The sequence below is a fragment of the Nycticebus coucang genome, chromosome 3 (genome assembly GCF_027406575.1).
Source record: "Nycticebus coucang isolate mNycCou1 chromosome 3, mNycCou1.pri, whole genome shotgun sequence".
NCBI lineage: Eukaryota > Metazoa > Chordata > Mammalia > Primates > Lorisidae > Nycticebus > Nycticebus coucang.
Window position 1 is genome coordinate 93,413,023 of NC_069782.1, and position 16,586 is coordinate 93,429,608.

At 38.6% G+C, this 16,586-nt stretch overlaps 1 protein-coding gene and 1 non-coding gene across 3 annotated transcripts in view; one reads left to right on the forward strand and one right to left on the reverse strand.

The window, feature by feature from the left end:
• The window catches only part of ADK (adenosine kinase), a 599,854-nt gene that overhangs the window by 536,179 nt on the left and 47,089 nt on the right, over positions 1–16,586 (reverse strand). For both annotated transcript variants that reach the window (XM_053586052.1, XM_053586053.1), the window contains exons 2-3: positions 16,225–16,299; positions 4,434–4,487 (exon numbers count right to left, since the gene is read on the reverse strand). In XM_053586052.1, the coding sequence (XP_053442027.1) occupies positions 4,434–4,487; positions 16,225–16,299 (129 nt within the window). The remainder of the gene's footprint in view (positions 1–4,433; positions 4,488–16,224; positions 16,300–16,586) is intronic.
• Positions 12,612–12,714, forward strand: LOC128582719 (U6 spliceosomal RNA). Its single transcript, XR_008379165.1, has one exon. It is a non-coding gene; the product is annotated as a U6 spliceosomal RNA (small nuclear RNA).

Consider the following 16,586-nt stretch of genomic DNA (forward strand, 5'->3'; position numbering starts at 1 on the left):
AGTAAAGAGTCAAAAAGGCTTTAGAAAGAAAAAAGGGCTGGATTTTTATCTTGGCAGGAATAGCTACCTGCCTAGGCAGGGCAAAGATGGTGTCTGCATCCAAGGCAGAGCCCTTTTATATAGAGATGTAGGGGGGACAAATTCCACAGCTTTCCCAGAGGACTTGGTTAGACTAGGATCCTTTGGCTCCAATTTTGGTGGTGGGGCTAACTAGGGTCTTTGCATCCTTTGTTTTAGGAGAAGAGGAGGAGGAAGGGAGAGGGTTGGTGAGGGGCCACATTGGGCCCCCCAATAGCCATGAATAAAATCTATTTATTAGTTTTATAGGCTTTCAGTTCTTAGATCATTCTTACTAAAACAATCTTAATGTTTTCAGAGAACTCCTAAGTCACAACACTGATAATAATGAATTTAAGAGCATACCAGATGTTACTGATTGTCTTCCTACGTCTATGACATAGGAAACTTGACACTTAAATACTTACATGTCTCTATTGGTGGTTTAGGAATTGAGCCCTGTGCTCTAATAATTATATATATATATATTTTTTAATTGAGACAAGAGTCTTTTTCAGTTGCCCTGGGTAGAGTGCCATGGCATCATAATTCACACTCTTTGGGCTCAAGGGATCCTCTTGCCTCAGCCTCCTGGGTAGCTGAGGCTATAGACACCCACCATAATTCCGGGCCAGTTTTAGAGACAGTGGCCTCACTTTTGCTCAGGCTGGTCTCAAACTCCTGAACTCAAGCAATCCACCTGCTTTGGCCTCCCAGAGTGTTGGGATTACAGGCATGAGTCACCATGCCTGGCCTACAAATTATATTTATACAGTGTACCAAAGATCAAGGTTTAAGAGCTTCTTTTCCTATACTCTTGCTTTACGCCTTTTGCATAAATTTCTCCCATTTCATCATAATCCTTAACTGACAAAAACTTAAACACTATAATCTAATTTTTCTAAGACAAAATTTAAAAATCTAATGGGTAAATCTGACAAAATAATTTTTTTGTTTTTTGGAGACAGAGTCTCAGTATGTTGCCCACGGTAGAGTGCCATGACATCACAGCTCACAGCAACCTCAAACTCTTGGGCTTAAGTGATTCTCTCGCTCAGTCTCCCAAGTAGCCCACCACAGTGCCCGACTATTTTTTTGTTGCAGTTGTCATTGTTGCTTGGCAGGCCCAGGCTGCGTTCAAACCCGTCACCCCTAGTGTATGTGGCTGGCGCCCTAGCTGCTAAGCTACAGGCACCAAGCCTGACAACATAATTTTTGACATTAAAATATCATTATAGAACTCATTCAGTATCAGAAAGAAAATATACTTCATATTTAGAGCAATACACATTGCTCATGTAAGTTGACCCTTTACCTTGACAGCTATCTTGAAAAGCCAAGTAAATAACTGTGAATCTTTTCTGTTTGCCTTCTCTTATTCATATTTAATAGTAGCAATTCTGAACTTCTGTTTGGTATTACAGTTGTAAACCTCTTTTAAAGAGATTTTCTCCATGCCTTATATAGTACAGCAAAACTATAATAAATCCTGAGCTATCAAATTACCTCCATCTATGTTAAGTGGTATAGCTACATGTAAATTTATATTTCCTTTTGGAATTTACCCAACTCTAACCAATGTTTAACTTACCTTACCTGAATCCTTACCATCAGATCTCAATATTCTACTCAAGGTAATATACAGAATTTATATTATTCATGAAAACAAAATTGTTCTATCTTCATAACAACAGATGTGTCCAACAATAAGAAAACCCACCACTAAAGAGTAAGTCTTCAGTTATAAACGAAGTTAGTATCTTCTACTTTTTCTTACGGCACTTTTATTGAGGTACAACTAATATATACAAAGCTGTAGTAAGTATCTTTTCTTTAAATAATGCCTAGTATTAAAAAACAGGGTGAAAGGGCGGCGCCTGTGGCTCAGTTGGTAGGGCGCCAGCCCCATATACCAAGGGTGGTGGGTTCAAACCCAGCCCTGGCCAAACTGCAACCAAAAAATAGCCGGGCGTTGTGGCGGGCGCCTGTAGTCCCAGCTACTCCGGAGGCTGAGGCAAGAGAATCGCTTAAGCCCAGGAGTTGGAGGTTGCTGTAAGCTGTGTGAGGCCACGGCACTCTACCGAGGGCCATAAAGTGAGACTCTGTCTCTACAAAAAAAAAAAAAAAAAAACAGGGTGAAAAATATGTATCAAATAAAATAGGGATGTTCTCTAACTTGTTTTAAATTATTCCATTTATAAAACTAAACTCTGATTCAGAAATCTGAGAAAAACCATTTTGCTGAGAAAAACAAGTGTCACTGCTGACCAATTTTTCCCTGTTTTCTTGTATGTCAGTCTTCTTCAGACAAAGAAATAACAAGTATGTTTGGGAAGCATAGATGACTAAGTATAAAGTGGAATATGAATCACCAGATTTTGGGAACTAAAAATGTTTTCAATTAAAGCACAGTTAATATTTACCATATACAATAATCAGGGGCTAGGCAAGGTACCTCATGACTGTAATCCTAGCAATGGGGGAGGCTGAGGTAGGCAGGAGGATCTCTTGAGCTCAAGAGTTCAGCCTAAACAAGAGCAAGACCATGTCACTAATAAAAAAAAAGAAAAAGAAAATTAGCTAGGGTGTTGAGGCAGGTGCCTGTAATCCGAGCTACTAGGGAGACTGAAACAGGAGGATCACTTGAGCCCAGAAGTTTGAGGTTGCTATGAGCTAGGCTGAAGCTATGACATTCTAGACTAGGCGACAGAGTTGGACTCTGTCTTAAAAAAGGAAAAAAAGAAAAAATAATCAGGTAAAATTAAGGGTGGCACCTGTGGCTCGGTGAGTAGGGCGCCGGCCCCATATACCAAGGTTGGTGGGTTCAAACCCAGCCCCAGCCAAACTGCAACAAAAAATAGCGGGGCATTGTGGCAGGCAGCGCCTATAGTCCCAGCTACTCGGGAGACTGAGGCAAGAGAATCACCTAAGCCCAAGAGCTGAAGGTTGCTGTGAGCTGTGATACTACGGCACTCTACCAAGGGCAACAAAGTGAGACTCTGTCTCTAAAAACAAAAAACAAACAAAAAAAAGGAATTAACTAGAATTAACTAAGCAATACATGCAATGACACTGATGAATCTCAAAACATACTGAATAAAGGGAACCTCATATAAAACAGAACATACCTATGATTCCATTTATAAGAAATTCTAGAACAGATGAAAGTTTTTTAAAAACTCTGAAATAAGTAATTCTAATTGATCATATTCATGTTGAAACACAGAAATAAACATACTGATGTCTGCAACTTACTTTGAAATTCATCCAAAAAAACAGATGCATTAATGGACAGAATGAATAGACAGGTGATAAAGCAAGTACAATAATAAAATCAGGTGGTGAATATATGGGGGTGTATATATATATATATACACACATATGCTGTTAGGTTTAAAATTTTTCATATAAAATGTAAGAAAAAACCTAGCAAAGCTCTACTATGGGGACAAACCATATCTTAAGACAGAAGCCCAAGAGTTTGCTGTGAGCTGTGACACCACAGCACTCTACCAAGGGTGACATAGTGAGACTGTCTCAAAAAAAAAAAAAAAAAAACCTGCCAAATGAACTAACACATTAAAATGGGTTACGAAATAATATAGATAGGTTCTTTAAAAGCAGATTCCTGATATTTTTAATATTGGTCACAGCCTACAAAACCCAAAGGAACCTCTAGGCTGTCCATTAAATTCCCAAACCATAAAAGACCCTTTAATAACAAATAGCCAACCAATGATACAGTGATAATCACCTACTCTCAATGACTCTACTTATCAGTAAAGAAACTGCATAAAATGTCTGGACAATATATATACAGTAGAACCTCGATAGTTGACCACCTCCTTAAATTGACCTGGCCTAATGTTCACAGACCGGACATGTACCACATGTACACATATCAGTATAGTAGGCAAGTCTTCCTTATACAGACCACCTCCATATGTTGAGCAGTTTGTTACCTTCCCTTGGGTGGTCCACTTATGGAGGTTCTACTGTAAAGTGTTTTCTCTTATACTAATCAATAGCTAGACATCATTTATTTTTTCATAAATCAACAAAAGAAACAAAATTATATTTCTCCACTGTTAGCTGGGAAACCAAGTGAAAACAATCCAAAAATTAACAATGACAATTTAACATTTTATCTGGAGAAAGAAAATGAAATGACTCATTTACTAACATCCCCTTAGTCAAGATGATGGAACAGAATACTACATATTTTAATATGCACACAGGAGCAATTCTGGCCTGTGCATACCTTATGTACTATAAATTACAGCTTAATATACAATATAATTTTTTAAAATCAAATTGTTTACATACATCTACTTCATAAAATAAACTTACACACAACCTGCATTTAATGTACTTACAGTTCCTTGTGCTTGTCTTCAGCCAAGATTTGGTCGTTTGGTTTCAGAGAATATCTATAACACAGAAACGAAATAGACTGGTCATACAAATACAGTATCAACATACTGTCAGTTGACCCCCACCAAACAAGTACTACTACATTATCATGGCTTAATTGATAAAGCACCAAGAATGCTCAAACAGATGCTTTTGTGTCCTATTAATTACTTCCATAAACACAACTGTAGGGACCAAAGGGAAAAACAACTTGACCATGAATCATCTATGTCATGCGCATCCAACAGTTCAAAATTCAAGAAACTACCACAATGTTAAATATTTAAGAGTTCATAAAACAATATTCATTCATTAAATATACACTAAGCATCTACTGTGTACCAAGCTTTGTATTAAGTAGTAAGATACAGAATTAAAAATCCGTTTTGGAGTTTCTGACAGATCATTTACTAATTTCTGTTTTTTTCTTTTCTTTTTTTTTTTTTTCTTTTTGAGACAGAGCCTCACTTTGTCACCCTTGGTATCGTGCTGTGGCATCATAGCTCACAGCAACCTCAAACTCTTGGACTCAAGCGATTCTCTTGCCTCAGCCTCCCAAGTAGCTGGGACTACAGGCACCTGTCATGATGCCCTGCTATTTTTAGAAACCAGGTCTCACTCTGGCTCAGGCTGATCTTGAACCTGTGATTTCAGGCAATTCACCTGCCTTGGCCTCCCACAGTGCTAGGATTACAGGCATGAGCAACCCCTAGGCAAGTACTTCACTTCTTCAAGTCTGTTTCTTTGCCTATAAAATAGAAATTGCTATAAATAATAGATCTTCCACAATACCATATATATTTCTACTGCTGAAGGTAAAGAGACTTTCTGAACGGTACACAGAAAAAGATAAACAATAATGGACAACAGCTCCAAGGTCTTCCATTTTCCATTCCTACTCAACTGTTTCTTAAAACAAATCTGCCTGCTATGAGCTATGATGCCATGACACTCTACAAAGGGTGATAGAGTAAGACTGTCTCCAAAAGAAGAAAAAAGAAATCTACCTGCTGACAATGAATCAGAGAGGTCCAAGTAGAAAGGTCATGTTGATTTTCTTTTTCTGTCTCCCCTTTCACAAGTGCTTGCTATGGTTTGAAATTTTGTATTGAAATTTAATCCCTAATGTGACAGTTTTGAGAGGTGGGGTCTTTAAGAGGTGATTGGACCAGTAGGACTCTACTCTTCATGAATGGGTTAATCCATACAGAGGTTAATGGGTTATGTGAGGAGAACTACTGGCTTTATAAGAAGAGAAAGAAAGACCTGAGCTAGCATATCAGCATGCTCAGCTCCCTATAGCTCAGGATTCTGTAGGGAGTCCATACCAGCAAGAAGGCTCTCTCCAGGTACAGTCACTCGACCCTGAATGAACTTCTCAGCCTCCGTAACTTTAAGAAATAAATGTCTTTTCTTACAAATTACCCAGTTTCAGGCAACATAAAATGGTCTAAGACATCTACTTTATAAAAAGAATGATATACCTCTCATCTATTCTGAATGAAATAGTACAGTATTTATTGCCTGGGGTGTAAAAACCTCTGAAGTGCTAAACAAGGAATGATTGATATTTTATCTTCAAAATTTTCTCAGATTAAAGTAGCACAAACTACAGGGCTATTTTTATACATTATATATTATGTTTTATGCATTATTTCTGAAAAGACTGAAGCTGGAAATTTGAGATTGGAAATTGTGATAGTATGTCCTATCTTCACATATTTTATAGAGTGGAGCAGAAGTTGATTAAAATCATTTTAAAAGTTTCTCTCTTCTGACCCTTGTTTATCATCAAAGATTGTATTACTTTTGGGCGGCACCTGTGGCTCAAGGAGTAGGGCGCTGGTCCCATATGCCGGAGGTGGTGGGTTCAAACCCAGCCCCGGCCAAAAACCACAAAAAAAAAAAAAAAAGATTGTATTACTTTTTACAAAGAATCCTATGAAACAAAGCTGAGAGAGTTTCCCCCAAAATGCTACTAAAATAACCTACACTCATTAATTATCTTTCTGCCTAGAAGAATATTCTAATTTTAAAAACTGGAACACTGATTTAGTTTGTAAATTAGAAAAAGGACATTTTTAAAGGTAATTTATTTCTTCCATAGTTCATAAGCTATAATCAAACTCCATATTCATAGATAGCTAGTTGTAAAGGAAAAAAACTTTACAAAATACATTTTTTTAACCTTAAAAAGAAATTTATGATGAATACACGTTAATGAGTTAACATGGTTGATAAACAATTCTTATAGATCAAAAATCAGCAACACTGGTCTGAAGTTTGGGCTGGCTGGGAGATGGCCTTTCATCTCAGAAAATGCACTGGGTTTTGAAGTGAACCTGGATTTGCTGGGCAGACCTTCAGGGATCCAGTCGTTGGCACAGTCATCGTCCTTTATATAATTGATTACAGAACTTTCTCAATCTTTTGGTACAAAATACCTTTTAAAAGTACATTAAAAAGGGCAGTGCCTGTGGCTCAGTGAGTAGGGCACCAGCCCCATCTACTGAGGGTGGCGGGTTCGAACCCGGCCCAGGCCAAACTGCAACAAAAAAATAGCCGGGCGTTGTGGTGGGCACCTGTAGTCCCAGCTACTCAGGAGGCTGAGGCAAAAGAATCACCTAAGCCCAAGAGCAGGAGGTTGCTATGAGCTGTGACACTACAGCACTCTACTGAGGGCAACAAACTAAAACTCAGTCTCTAAAAAAAAAAAAAAGTGCATTGGGCGGAGCCTGTGGCTCAGTGAGTAGGGCGCCGGCCCCATATGCCGAGGGTGGCAGGTTCAAACCCAGCCCTGGCCAAATTGCAATAAAAAAAAAAAAATTTAAAAAAAAAGTACATTAAAAAATGTACACGCCTTTTGTCAAAATTATGTTATAAACTAAAATGACTGCTTCACATTCATTTTGAAAGTAGGCATAGTATAAACTATAAATATAAATGTAAGATAAATATACAATCAAGACCACAACCCTTACTAATGAGATAGTTATTTCCCATTGAAACTTACAGTTAATTTTCTTCAAATGTGTGTTTATAATTTGATGTAGTTCTCATTTTCCTTTCCTAACGCCGTGACCCTTAAATACAGTTCTTATGGGTCAGGACCCACAGGTTGAGAACCACTGTTCCGCCAACCTAATTGTTGGCAAGACAGAAGATTCAATCAGCCTATATCCAGGCGTTCTGTATCTGTGAATTCAACCAACCACACAGTGACAGTATCTGAAGGCGAGGGTAGAAGGATGGTTGTGTCGGTACTGAATATATGCAGGCTTTTTTTCTTGTCACTATTCCCTCAACAATACAGTATAACAACAAAGAATTTACCTTGTATTAGGTATCATATGTAACCTAGAGATGACTTAAAAGCATATGGGAAGATGTGCATGCACAGGTTATGCAAACTCTATACCATTTTATATAAGGGACTTGAGCATCAATAGATTTTGGTATCCAAGGGGGAGTCCCAGAATCAATCCCCCAGGGATACTGAGGGACAAATATATAGCCTTTGAGTGTATCATATTTATCTGTATCTTGTTCTCTGAATACTCAATATTTAAATTAATAAACTTCAAGGAGAAAAATCAACTTAGTAGAAAGCTGTAACTCAAACTTCCCACCGTATCTTTCCAAGAATGATGCCAAGTACAGCCTATTTTGGGTTAGGTTTTGTTTCCCAATGGCATATTAGATTCAAATGAGAATATAGTCCCTAAAAACCAGAGATAGCAAAATGGTACAGTGGTAGTTTTCAACCTTTCTCTGCCCTAACTTAAGAAGAAAATGAAATACACACCAAAAAGCAGAAGTTTTACAGAATTGGCAGAACCTATCAAGTAGACAGGGTGGATAAGGTGAGATTTTAAACAACATGTTCAACTGGCTCTTCTAATAAAAAAAAAAAAAAAGCTAATTAAAATATATTAGAAAGGAAGAAAACAGGGGCCAAGTGTTAATCACTACATTTCACACTAAAGCTGGACTGAAAATTAAGAAGCTTATAAAGAAACAGATTAAGAGTAAATCACAAGGTTAGAATGAAAATAGCAAAAAGCCACAAGGTTTATGAAAATAATATTTTAAATTCTCATTAACAAGAACATGAGAATTAAAACTCAATTAAAGAAAGCTGGAGGAAAAAATTAAACTAGATTTAAACCTAAATACATAAAACAGATAAAAATCATTGTTAATTATTCAAAATGACTAGTCACATATTTTCATTAAGGGAAAAATTTCCCCCCTAACTTCAAGCAATGCTCTTAACTCAGCCTCCCAAGCATCTGGGAGTACAGGTGCATACCACACACCTGGCTATAGAAAATAAAATTTGGTAAAGATGTCATTGCTTGGTTCTTGAACCACATCAACAAAATTGACCCATTTTATCAATATATCAACTTCTCATTTATTTGCTAATTCATTTTGTTCTGGCTTCTGTCCCCATCATTCCACTGGGACATACCTTAGCTAAGGATAGCAATGACATCCACATCACACTGTCAAAAATAGTGGACCCCTTTAGGCCTTATTTTACTATATCCCTCTGTTATATCTGATATTACTGACCACTTTTTTTTTTTAAGGGACAGGGTCTTGCTCTGTCATACAAGCTTGACTGATCATAGTTTACTGTAACCTCAAACTTCTGGGCTCAAGTAATCCTCCTCCCTCAGCTTCCTTAGTTGATGAAACTACAGGCATGAGCCACCATGCCCTGCTAATTTTTTTTTTCATAGAGTTGGGGGTCTCACTATGCTGCCCAAGCTGGTCTCAATCTCCTGACTTCAAGTTCAGTCTCTCAAAACACTGGGATTACAGATGCAACCCGCTGCACTCGACCTACTGACTACTCTTATATAAACTCACTATACTTCATGAAACCCTTAGTTCTCCTGCTAACCTCCCTATTTCTCAGTCTTCTTCCATCATTATTCCTTATCTATCCATCCATTAAATATTCTATCTTCTAACCCACCTCTTTCACTTTTCTTTTTCTGGAGACAGAGCCTCACTTTGTCGCCCCAGGTAGAGTACCGTAGCGTCATAGCTCACAGCAACCTCAGACTCTTGGGCTCAAGCAATTCTCTTGCCTCAGCCTCCCAAATAGCTGGGACTACAGGTGCCCGCCACAATGCCTGGCTATTTTTAGAGGCGGGGTCTTACTCTTGCTCCGGCTGGTCTCGAACCTCTGAGCTCAAGCAATCTACCCACCTCAGCCTCCCAGAGTGCTGGGATTACAGGCATGAGCCACCGCACCCAGTGTTCACTTTTTTTTTTTTTTTTTTTGAGACAGAGTCTCACTATGTACAGCTCACAGCAACCTCCAACTCTTGGGCTTAAGCAATTCTCTTGCCTCAGCTTATCAAGTAGTGGGACTACAGGCACCCACCACAATACCCAGCTATTTTTTTTTTTTTTCGGTTATAGTTGGCCCAGGCTGGATTCGAACCCTTCAGCTCAGCTGTATGTGGCTGGCACCCTAGTCACTGAGCTACAGGGGCCGAGCCCCAGCGTTCACTTTTACCTTTTTCTAGAAAGACTCATCTATCAGTTGCTTTAAATAACACCTACATAAAAATAATGGCAATAGTAGCTCCCATTATTAAATGACACTGTGTCATCATACATTTAAATACAATTAAAGAGTCCACCATGATTATTCTAACCACCAAAAAACATAAATCAATCTGTATCCTGAATATGCCCACCTACATAGCAGTCATTTCAAGCATGAACAAAATTGAACTAAATCTCTTGACCTCCACCCGCAACCTCCTCCCATACTTCTAACTCAGTTGTAAATACCACCATCTACTCAATCACTAAAACCAAAAATTGAGGTCAGGCACGGTGGCTCACACCTGTAATCCTAGCACTCTGGGAAGCCGAGGCAGGTGGACTGCCTTAGCTCACAGGTTTGAGACCAGCCTGAGTCAGAGCAAGACCCCGTCTCTAAAAGTAGCAGGGCGTTCTGGCAGGCGCCTATAGTCCCAGCTACTTGGGAGGCTGAGGCAAGAGAATCACTTGAGCCCAAGAGTTTGAGGTTGCTGTGAGCTGTGATGTCACAGCACTCTATGGAGGGAAACAAAGTGAGACTGTCTCAAAAAATGAAAAAAATAAAAAAAATTTTGGAACATTATCCCTGACTCCTTTACCCTCTTCATTAAATCAATCATCAAGTTTTAACCTTTGTAACATGAAAATATTAACCTTTATAACATGGAACTCTCTCCCAACCTTTCTACATAAATACAATGATCAGTTATCATCTCCCAACTGGTTTATTACCACAGCCTCCTCAAATGTACTTAACTACTACAAGACATAATGATTTATATATTTCTAAAATGTACCAACCATGTCATCTCTTTGCTTAAACCCCTCCAATGCTTTCCACTGCCCACGAGAGGGACATGAGAGACATTTCAACCTCCTCAGTAGCCAATAATTTTAGGTAACATATGATAAACACCTCAAATGACCTCATTTAATCTTCAAAACAACAAATATGCACATATTTCTATTTTATTCACAAGGACACTGAGCTTCCATAGATTAAGCAACATAACCAAAATCACACAGCCACAAGCAGCTCAAGACCATACTCTTAACCTTTAATGTCACTGTAACAAACTGATTTCTTTCCACACCTGTCTCCTTAATTAGACTACTAAATGCTTAATAGCAAAAAAATTGTTTCATTGAGACAGACAGATCTGCTTGAGCCCAGAAGTTGGAGGTTGCTATGTGCTAGACTGAGGCAATGGCACTCTAGAATGATCAAGAGTAAGACTTGTCTCAAAAAAATTTTTTTAAATATATTTTAAAAACTTGTTTTATTTAACAATGTATTCCCAATACTTGGCAAAACGTTGAACCCAAAAAGCATATGCTCCAAAAGGCTGACCTGAAATTAACTAGTAAAGACCCTGGGGGGGCAGCTCCTGTGGCTCAAAGGAGTAGGGCGCTGGCCCCATATACCAGAGGTGGCCGGTTCAAACCCAGCCCTGGCCAAAAAAAACTGCAAAAAAAAAAAGGCCCCGGTGGGTGGATAGCTTGAGCTCACAAGTTTAAGACCAGCCTGAACAAAAGCAAGACCCTGTCTCTACTAAAAATAGAAAAACAGGTGGCGCTGTGGCTCAAAGGAGTAGGGCGCCAGCTCCATATGCCACTGGAGGTTGCTGTGAGCTATGATGCCCCAGCACTCTACCCAGATGACAGCTTGAGACTCTGACCCCCCCCCCCAAAAAAAAAAGAATCCATGTTTAGGTAAGCCATAGTATTTTCTTCAATATTCAAAATCAGGTCTGAACTTCAAAGCATTTTATAATATCTGTGCAAAACAAAGGCTTCATAAATGAATCTGTGTTCATTTAGTATCCATAATTTAGGTCTTCCTAAAGAGGAAGATTATCTCAAAAAAGAAAAAAAAACACTTTGTGAAGAAGAAAATTGTTGAGTCTTTTTTTTCTTTTTTTGAGATAGTCTCAAACTGTCACCCTGGGTAGAGTGCCATGGCATCACAGCTCACAGCAACCTCAGACTCTTGGGCATAAGCGATTCTCTTGCCTCAGACTCCCAAGTAGCTGGGATTGCAGGTGTCTGCCATAACATCCAGCTATTTTGGGGGTGTAGTTGTCATTGTTGTTTGGTGGGCTGGATTCAAACCCACCAGCTCCAGTGTATGTGGCCAGCACCTTAGCCATTGACTAGCCATTGCTCCACAGCAATGTTTATAAATGCTGTATGCTGTGTGCAAAACTTACACTACGGATGTAATAATGCTTCTTTTCAAGTAAGAGATTATTAGAAAGCTAGGCTGGGACAAGGTGGCTCATGTCTATAACCTACCACACTGGAAACTGAGGCAGGAGGATCCTCTGAGCTCAGGAGTTTGAGACCAGCCTGAATAAGAGTGAGACCCCATCTCTACTAAAGATGGAAAAATTTAACTGAGCCTTGTGGTGGGACCCTGTAGTCCCAGCTACGTGGGAGGCTGAGGCAGGAGGATACCTTGAACCAAGGAATTGAAGGTTGCTGAGAGGTAGGAAAACTAGGGCACTCTAGCAGAGTGAGACTCCAGGAAAAAAAGAAAAAACACTAAAAGTAAAGGACGAGGCCAGCTGTGCTCGCTTCAGCAGCAGATATACTAAAATTGGAACGATACAGAGAAAATTAGCATGGCCCCTACTCAAGGATGACACACAAATTCGTGAAGTGTTCCTTATTTTTAATAAAACATTTATTTTTGAGGGCGGCGCCTGCGGCTCAGTCGGTAAGGCGCCGGCCCCATATACCGAGGGTGGCGGGTTCAGACCCGGCCCCGGCCAAACTGCAACCAAAAAATAGCCGGGCGTTGTGGCGGGCGCCTGTAGTCCCAGCTGCTCGGGAGGCTGAGGCAAGAGAATCCCTTAAGCCCAGCAGTTGGAGGTTGCTGTGAGCTGTGTGAGGCCACGCACTCTACTGAGGGCCATAAGTGAGACTCTGTCTCTACAAAAAAAAAAAAATAAAACATTTATTTTTGTTTCAAAGAGTTAAAAAAAAAAGATGGGCAGCACCTGTGGCTCAGCGGGTAGGGTGCTGGCCCCATATGCTGAGGGTGGTGGGTTCAAGCCAGGCCCCTGCCAAACTGCAACAAAAAAATAGCGGGCGCCTGTAGTCCCAGCTACTCGGGAGGCTGAGGCAAGAGAATCACCTAAGCCCAAAAGTTGGAGGTTGCTGTGAGCTGTGTGACGCCACGGCACTCTACCAAGGGCGATAAAGTGAGACTCTGTCTCTACAAAAAAAAAAAAAAAAGAAAGAAAGAAAAGATGAGGCCAGCAATCAACAAAAGATTTGAACTAAAAGAAGGTAGGATATTGTGAGTATTGTGGGGTATAAACCAGGATTATACATTTTAAATCCCCAAAATCTAACAGTAAATAATAAATACATGGTGTACTGTTCAGCCATAAAAAAAACTCTACCGAGGGCAATAAAGTGAAACTCTGTCTGTACAAAAAAAAAAAGAAAAAAACGATGGAGACTTTACCTCTTTTGTGTTTACCTGGATGGAGTTGAAATACATTAATCTTAGTAAAGTATCAAAAGACTGGAGAAACAAGTATCCAACAATGTACCCAATACTAATATGAAACTAATACATAAACAACTACATGCCTACACAAAAGAAAACACAAAAAAAAACACAGAAATAAAAGCAGTTAGGGGGCGGCGCCTGTGGCTCAAGGAGTAGGGCGCCGGTCCCATATGCCGGAGGTGGTGAGTTCAAACCCAGCCCTGGCCAAAAAACCAAAAAAAAGAAATAAAAGCAGTTAGTGTGGCATGGTGGAAGACAAAACAAGAGTTAAGAGAGAGATTCCATCTCAAGGTGAGGGGATTACTTGAGCTCAGGAGTTTAATGGTTAACTATAATCAGAGGCAAAACACATAACTTCTCTAAGCCTGTTTCTTTTATTTATTCAGTTTTATGTATTTTGGGTTTTTCAGAGACAGGATCTTACTTGATGGACCAGAATTGTGATCAGTTATGAAATAATGATCATAATGATGCAATTATAGCACATCATAGCCTCGAATTCCTGGCCTCAAGTAATCCTCGCACCTTAGCCTCCCACGTTGCTAAGGTTATAGGCAGGAGCCACTGTACCCATCCCAGCCTGTTTCCTCTGTTGTAAAATGACTAAAAGGTATTAAATTATTTCTAGATTCCAAACTACCTCAAAAATTCTGTGTCTGTGTTTACATACTGCCTACTATAATACATATAATAGTGAACTATATACACATACACCCCTTGGACTTCCCCTTAAACATGGCAGAAATACTGTCTACTCCCCCTTCTAAGACTCTGTTTAAATGATAATGAAGATACCAAAAAAGGGTAGTATCTATAGGATAAAAAAGAACTGTGATATAAGCATTAACAGATTAATAATCAAGTTTCCACAAATTTTCAATAGACATTTTTCTTTAAGATATACAAATGGCCAATAAGCAAATGGAAAGATATTAATATCATCTGTCATTAGAAAAGCACAAAAACCACAAAGAGATAACATTTCATACCCACACATTTAGCTATAACTTACAAAAAAAGAAAATAACATGTTTTGGCAAGGATGTGGAGAAATTGGAAACCTTATACATTACTGGTAGGAATGCAGAATGGTACAGCTGCTGTAGAAAACAGTTTGTTGGTTCCTCAAAAAGATAACACACAACATTATCATATGACCCAGCAGTTGTACTCCTGTGGGTATACGGAAGAGAAATGAAAACATATTTCCACACAACAGCTTGTGCGCAAATGTTCATAAGCAGTGTGGTTCAGAATAAAAATAAAAAGTGCCCATCAATCAATAAATGGATAAACAAAATTAAAATTATTCCACCATAAAATGGGATGAAGCAGTGATAAAAACCACAACACAAATGAACCTGAAAGCACTACACTAAATAGACACAAAAGGTACATATTATTATATGATTCATTTACATAAAATGTCCAGAATAAGCAAATCCATAAAGAAAGTATACTGGTGGTTCCCTTAAATTTGGGCCAGAGGAAGGAATAGTGGCGACTGCTTAATGATTACGGGGTTTCATTTTGGGGTGACAAAAATATCCGACATCAAATAGTGGTGACAGTTGTACAACACAGTGAATGTACTGAGGATCACTCTATTGTATACTTAAAAATGGTTAAAATGATTAATTTTATGTCATATGAATTTTACCCCATTTTTATAAAATCTGGTTTTTCCTGGGCACAGAATTTGGGATATGTGAGGGGAGGGATATCCTGTTTTCTCATCATTAATCCTTTTTCCACTTAATCTTTCCACGTACAGTAGTCCTCCCCTTATATGAGGACACAAACAGATTTCCCACCTAAGTTAAAAACGCTGTAAGTGACTATTAAGAGAGAAACAATGGCACGGTGACTCACACCTGTAATCCTAGCACTTTGGGAAGCCAAGATGGGGGGATTTCTTGAGCTCAGTAGTTTAAGACCAGCCTGAGCAACCAAGTATAGAAAATCAAGGAATAGAACTAAACTAAAAATAGAAAAACTAGCCAGGCATCTTGGTGGGAGCCTTTATCTACTCAGGAGACTAAGGCAAGAGGTTATCTTGAGCCCAAGAGACTGAGGTTGCTGTGAGCTATGATGACACCATGGCACTCTACCCAGGGTGACAGAGTGAGACTATGTTGCAAAAGAAAATAAAAAAAGAGAGAGAAAGAGATAAATAGTGCAGATTTGTGGCCTTGAAATTATACTCTGCACATTCTCATCTTCTTTAATTTTCTTTCTTCTCCCATTTATATGTTACAGTACAATTACAGATTTAGTTCACTGATAATAATTTAAAATTGTGGGGCGGCGCCTGTGGCTCAAGGAGTAGGGCGCCAGCCCCAGCCCAAAAAACTGCAAAAAAAAAAAATAATAATTTAAAATTATGGGAATTAAATCATTAGGTAAATCAGTTACTTCCTCCTTCCAAATAATAAACAATAAATTTGAAGTGAAAATAGCAATCAGAATGAATAAACATATGTAAATTTTCCAAGGAAAATTATGGTCAGTTATGAAATAATGGTAATGCATTTACTATTACCAGATTTAAATTTCCGGAGTTTTCCTTCATTTGAGGGTGTTTTATGGCAAATTCACTTCAAAAGTCTTCTTCAGTTTTCTTCGAAGTTTCACTTAGTATTTACGAAGAGTTTAATACTTACTTATCAAGAAAATCTTTGTCCACTACAGCAGAGATGTCAAGCAGAGGATTTCCCAGTCCAAAAAGGATATTTTCACTGAAAAAATACAAACACAAGTTAGAAATACTCCTGGAAGTAAGTTGACATGTAAAATGCAGGCAAATAAAAAATAGGTATCTTTATTTCATCCTGAAAATAAACCTAACAAAGGCTTATTAAACCTCTGATTTGCCTATTACACACAGGACATTTTAGACTAGTAAAGCCATTTAGAAAAAAAAAAAAGACTTTTATTTTTGTTTCAATTTTTTTCTCTGAAGATGATATTTACATCGGATGAAACAAAACATAACAGAAGAAACCAAATCACATGACTTTTTCAT